The sequence below is a fragment of the Notothenia coriiceps genome, unplaced genomic scaffold (genome assembly GCF_000735185.1).
Source record: "Notothenia coriiceps isolate Sejong01 unplaced genomic scaffold, NC01 NC01_scaffold00036679, whole genome shotgun sequence".
NCBI lineage: Eukaryota > Metazoa > Chordata > Actinopteri > Perciformes > Nototheniidae > Notothenia > Notothenia coriiceps.
In genome coordinates, this window is record NW_011369380.1 from 11,996 (window position 1) to 18,386 (window position 6,391).

Sequence of the window (6,391 nt, forward strand, 5' to 3'; positions counted from 1 at the left end):
ATAAATATACATGTCCTGCAAAAATCTTTTAAACGACAATATCATTTGAGGGAAATTTGGGATATATGTGGTTTGAAGTTAATATATTTTACTCAAACACATGCCTACAAATAAAAAAGGAAAGCGGTCGCCTATTCTAAAAATGATCCAGGATAAAGAGAGTAATTTGATGTGCAACAGCGCCCTCTGCAGGACAGAAAATGGGCCTACAATCACATTAAACAGAACTTTATTGATTATAATTAAACGTACATTTTTATCGAAGAAGTCACTTTACACCAAAGACTTTAAAAATGCTCCTTCTGAAAAGCTTGTGTGCAAAATATAATAACGCACTAACATTTCAAATGTGGACAAGCTGTGTCATTAAAAAAAAGGCATAACTTGAATAATCTTAGACGACACCTTTGCATGAAATAAAACTGATTTAAAGAGAATGGTAAAAAAGTAGAAACAACCATAACTTGAGATAAACTCTTTAAAAAGGGATCATTAAAAGGTTAATTTGATCCAGTAGAAAGGCAGGTAGTGCTCGGATGTAATCATCGTAACAGTGTGACCTGACAGCTCATTTGCTATTAATGGCTTCTGGTAAAAAAAAACTAAGCATATAACCTCCCATTTTAACTGTGGAGGTACAAGTTAGGGCTCCACAATGAATCAACATGTTGGATAAAGGCTGACAATGTGTTTAAATGTAATATTAAATAAAGTGTGTGCAGCTGCAGAGATATCCCGGCCTATACATTGTTATCTACAAACTTAATCCATCCAATATCCTGATTGTGATACCAGCCAAAATAATCGTTATTTTTCACCAAATTGTGCAGCCCTAACGCAAGTAAATACAATCATTTGGAAGCGAAAGCTGTGTTTGTTCAAGCGTTGCATATAGCCTGCACATGCTAACGTGCTAGCTGCTGCTGCTGCGTGTCACCGTGGTTTCAGCTGAAGTCTCGGTCGGACAGGATCACCGGGGCGATGAGCGTCCAGAGGAAGATGGCCAGGCCGAACCAGCTGGAGCCGATCTTCACCCACACCGAGGGCATGGTGCTCTTCATCGTCTCGTAGGCCGCGTCGGGCCTGGGGAACCAATCAGGGAGGAGGAGTCAGCAGTGGATCGAATTTAATCCATGCATTGTGGCTTGTTAGATGTAGCAGTCATCACATACAGAACATTAGGTACAACTAGTCCATGAACAGTGTCCTTCACATGCTGATATCGAAGAGAGGGAGTTCCACAGTCACAAGATGGAGGAATAGAAAGCAGTATTCAATGTTTACTTCAGATTAGCTCCACGTCAGAAATTATCATGCTTGTCATATGTCTCTCTCCATAGAGGCTGAATCATCATCTTAATCACATAGCTAATTAGCTATCATATGCCTCAAACAGTCCTGATGCTTTTCTAGGTAATCACACATCCTGTCATGGACACAGCTACAGTTGGGATACCTTTGTTAGCATGTGCTACTCTGATATTGGAAGAGGACATTCACCATTTTCCCAACATATGTAAATGTCTATGTCGGGAAAATCAAGTACAAAATTGTCCCGTAATGTTACAACCTGCCGACACGAGGCTCCCTCTGTGGCGTAGGAAAATGTGTTGGGTATTTTTTTTCACCAGGAGTCAAATAGAGTGGTGCAGGAATGAGTCCTAAATGAGTCAGCATTTTATCACTTCCTGTCGCCTTCGTCTGGAAGTCAATGTTTATATTTTGTAAAGGGTTGCTAGCCTGATTTATGTCAGCAAATACCCCACTGGTGACTTTAAAAATGAGACGATAAGCCTTTAGCTTAGCGGTGGTGACGGGAAGTGATGTGACCGTGCTGTAGTTCCTTTATAGCCCAACATTAGCCTCCTTTAGCTTAGCGGTGGTGACGTGAAGTCATGTGACCGTGCTGTAGTTCCTTTATAGCCCAACATTAGCCACCTTTAGCTTAGCGGTGGTGACGTGAGGTCATGTGACCGTGCTGTAGTTCCTTTATAGCCTAACGCTAGCTTTTTACTTCAGAAATCATAATGTGGTGTTAATAAGTGGAGATTTTCCTGCTGAACAAAACGTGTAAGTATCATAAACGTTTATTTGCCACAAAGATTCTTTTCTGCAATATACCAAAATATGGAAACATCCTATCATCTTTTTTCTTGCTCTTTAACTTCTGAGGTTTCCTACAGAAATAGCTCCTCACGGCCCCGCTCTCTAACAGGCTGTGGGGACGTACTGGGGTTGTTGCTCATGGCCGACCAGGTGATGTACATGGTGTAGAGCGAGATGAAGGAGGCCTGCAGCAGGCCGGAGCTGGGCTGAGCGTCCTGTGGAGACATGAGGGAATACATCAGAGTGCAACTAAAACAAAACTCTCTTCATAGAGTGCCACAGTGACGCGTCCTAAAACCCGGAAGCAAACTCCTTCCGGGTCCTTGGACAAAAACCAATGCAATTTCTCCATAGGATTTCCACACGTCTACCCTACTTTTATAATTTTCGAGAAATTGCAATGGTTTTTTGTCGAGGGAACCGGAAGTGGTAAAATACTAACTTACTTCCGGGTCACTGTTGCACTTAATTGTTTAAATTACTTCCTGAGATGCAGGTGAGAAAAAAGTAAATGGTGATCATTTTCTAAGTTTGATTTCCTTTCTCATTTGACTTATGAACTAGTGATGGGAAAATAGTGATTGAGCTCATTCAAAGATACAGAAGTGTGCATGATACACCACTAAAATGACCACAAATGAAAAAGATAGGTCAAGTTCCAACGGGACAGAAAGCAGCCCCCCAGATTTCTTGTGTAATACTGTTGGTACTTCTAAAAGAAAGACAGGATCTAAAAGTTTCCTTGTTATGAAGTGACAGGCAGTCAGTGGTGTATGTAGAGGGCAGGTTATGCAACGCCTTGTAAATGATTAAAAGCACTTTGAAATCAGTGATAGAGGTATGGCATTAAACGTGGAGGGAACAAAATACCATCATTGGAGGCATTAATAATGATATTGTATTTAAACTAGTCTCTTATTACCTGGACTTTGGGCAAGATGGACACGACGGACACGATGATGCAGAAGATGAAGTTGAGGCTGATGAAGACTTTGTGCTCCGTGCAGTCGTCGGGTTTGGTGTAATAAACGTAGAAAACCACGACGGCGCTGAACGCCAGGGCGTAGAAGATGGCGGTGAACGTGAGCAGAGCTGCGGAAAACATCAGTAAACAATCACATGAGGGCTGACTCATATAGGGTTCATCCTATTACTATCTACGCCGGGATCCTGAGTCGTGGCTGAACCTGTCTCTGCGGTCCTGTGTCCTGGATCCTCTATCCTGAGTCCTATTTGAGTCGTGGACTTCGAGTCGTGGCTGAACCTGTCTCTGTGGTCCTGCCTGACTCTCATCATACTACTTCCCTGATGGCTGCCACCGGATTACTGACATCCTCGTGGATTCATCTTCTTATTACAGACACATGCATTTCCAAAAATTTGGTCTACCTACGCTGTAAAATGTATTATCTCTTTGATTTACACACGGCATCTATTGCACGTCTGTCCGTCCTGGGAGAGGGATCCCTCCTCTGTTGCTCTCCCTGAGGTTTCTCCCATGTTCCCCTTTAAACTGTGGGGTTTCTCCAGAAATGTTTCCTTGTACGATGTGAGGGTCTAAGGACAGAGGGTGTCGTATTGTCATACTGATATTCTGTACAAACTGTGAAGTCCACTGAGACAAATGTAATATTTGTGATATTGGGCTATATAAATAAACATTGATTGATTGATTGATTGATTGATTGATTGATTGATTATTACTCGACCAATATTAATGGAATATTTGTAAAGAAACATTGCTTTGTTCATGATTTGAGTGATTTATTGTTGAATTGTTTAAATTCTGATAATATGAAACCCTGCCATGTGAGAAATTGAGTGAGAATGCTATTTTTTATTTATGAAAACTGACATGAATACATTGACCTACAGGGATTGCCTGGGGCGGCGTTGGCTGATGGGGGAAATAAGGCGTATACCATCATAGGGTCAGTGGTTTGAAGCGTCTTGTGGGAAGATATCTCAAATGTCTTTGATAAGCACGTCTACGATAAGTGTTTGTACGTTGTTTCGGAGCGTCAGCTAAATATCACGTAGTGGAATGATCACCATTGGGAAAACTCACTTGTAAACGTGCACTTTAAAAGTTGATTTGAGTTCATTTTGGATAAATACCTGCGTACCAGAACTTGGAGTTCCCTTCTTCGGCCTTCAGAAGCCAGGACTGGTTCCAGGAGTGAGCAAAGTCCACGAGGAGGATGAGCTGCACCACGATGAAGAAGAACGAGCCCACCATGCCGAAGTAATACCACACTGAGGGGGGGCAGAAAGAGATTAACAGGGTTTATTCATAAGGTAATTAGACTAGGATAGATCATTTACAGTGATACACCATCGAGCAGTAGAGTGTAGGTCATCATTTATCAGATCTAGTTGTAACATAACATGATGTTTTAGCCAATTAACAAAATAAACAATCTTCCCCATTTCCATTAATCACATTGAGGTTAGAGGCGGTCATTTAGAAGCAACATCAATGAGCTGCAATGGGAGGTTGACCTGCGACGTATGCAAATGTTAAACCGGAGTTGTTGGCTGGAAATGACCTGTTCTTTGTATTTAACTTTATCAACACAAGCTTTTTTTTTTTAATAACAAAAACTTATTTTCATTTAGCAAAAGCAAAAGACGTAAACCTAACAATTAAAGTAACGTTTTAAATCACAGATTTTCGATAAAGAAAAGTGAGCAAAAAGTCTATTTGGATAATCACAGACATCTAGAGTAAACATGGTTCAAAAACTCAAACTAAAAATGTACCTGAGAATCCTTTGAAATAAAAGCTCAAGCCAATGAAAAAATGATGTTATGATGAATTAACTTAATACAAAACAGAAATAAAATAAATACATGTTGTTAATAAATACACTACCTGTGTTAAAGATGCCGTCGGGGATGAAGAACGCTCCCACGGTGATTCCCACCAGGATCAGGAACTTGAAGAACCAGAAACTGAGAGACAAGAGGAGAAGTTATTCCAGGTGTGTTCCTACTCTCTGATTATAGTCTGAGTCACGTGTGTGTGTGTGTGTGTGTGTGTGTGTGTGTGTGTGTGTGTGTGTGTGTGTGTGTGTGTGTGTGTGTGTGTGTGTGTGTGTGTGTGTGTGTGTGTGTGTGTGTTACTTTTGAGAGGTAGAAAAAGGGTCCACTCCCGTTTCTGAAGAGTTTCTCTCCACAGTGAAACATGAGGAGTCCAAAGTCAAAGAGAGGACCAGGAGCCTCCTTCCCCCCCACCTGGTAAAGAGATTCATACACAATATTTATCTTTATGTATACATTTTTGATAATTCATATAGTTATTTGGCCTACAATACGTCAAATACAATGAAAAATACCCATCAAACATTACCATAGATACAACAAAATCACACATTTGAGCAGTATAGCGACATTCAAATTATTCTGTACAGCCATTTTCGTTTTCTAGACAGATATCAGTTTAATAACACATTGTATTTTGATACTACCACAAGGTAGCGCCCAAGTAAAATTAAGTCAAACCAGTTTAGGCTTTTTTCCATTTAACCACCTTCTGTAGAAGAGAATAGAATGAGTGAGGTACAGAGTGCTACTACCATCATGTTGTGCTCCACCATGTTCCAGGCTCTAGGACGGAGCATCAGCACAGGAGCCTGAGATATGTGTGGAGCATCTGTAACACATGAGAGTGCACAGTGACGTACATGTGCTATCACAAATATTCCTGAACATGTACAGTTAGACCGTCCAGAAAAACGCGGGCAAAAATCCTTGATTATGCGGGCTAAATTCCTTGATTATGCGGGCTAAAATCCTTGATTATGCGATTAAACATGCAGGGTTTTTATGTGATTTTATGCGGTGAAATTGCGGGAAGTTGCGAAATATGCGGAAAGTTGCGAAATATGCTAATATGCTGGGAAAAGAATAAAAAAAAAAAAAAATATTGGGCTGTCTTATTTATTCTCTCTCACACACAACCTCCCACTAACGTTAAACCCCTTTACTATTCAATTAAACAAATGCAATGTTTATTTATTGTAAAAGCAATTGGGCTATTTTAATCTCACACACACACACACACACACACCCCCCCCCCACACACACTTCTCCGCCTCATTCTGTTTTCATTTACTCGTTCGTTATCTGACCAGCTTCAATCTTGTAGGCTACTCACTTCGTTTCTTGTAGCCCTCGAAAGGGTTTTGGAGGTTGATGCCTCGGTGAACGTGCGTTGTTTGGCTTTCTTGTCCGCAGCAGCAGAAAGCATTTTCGAATGTTTGAATGAATCAAAGTGGGTCGT

The 6,391-nt window shown here is 40.9% G+C and overlaps 1 protein-coding gene across 1 annotated transcript; it reads right to left on the reverse strand.

Moving 5' to 3' along the window:
* Window positions 1-212: 212 nt before the first annotated feature.
* LOC104964119 (serine incorporator 3-like) lies at window positions 213-5,761 on the reverse strand (the record flags this gene model as incomplete). The annotated part of the gene is made up of 7 exons (XM_010792841.1): window positions 213-1,110; window positions 2,182-2,321; window positions 3,029-3,198; window positions 4,225-4,362; window positions 4,982-5,081; window positions 5,233-5,343; window positions 5,685-5,761. Coding segments are annotated over 7 exons (902 nt in total), but the record flags the coding sequence as incomplete, so codon positions are not given.
* Window positions 5,762-6,391: the final 630 nt, after the last annotated feature.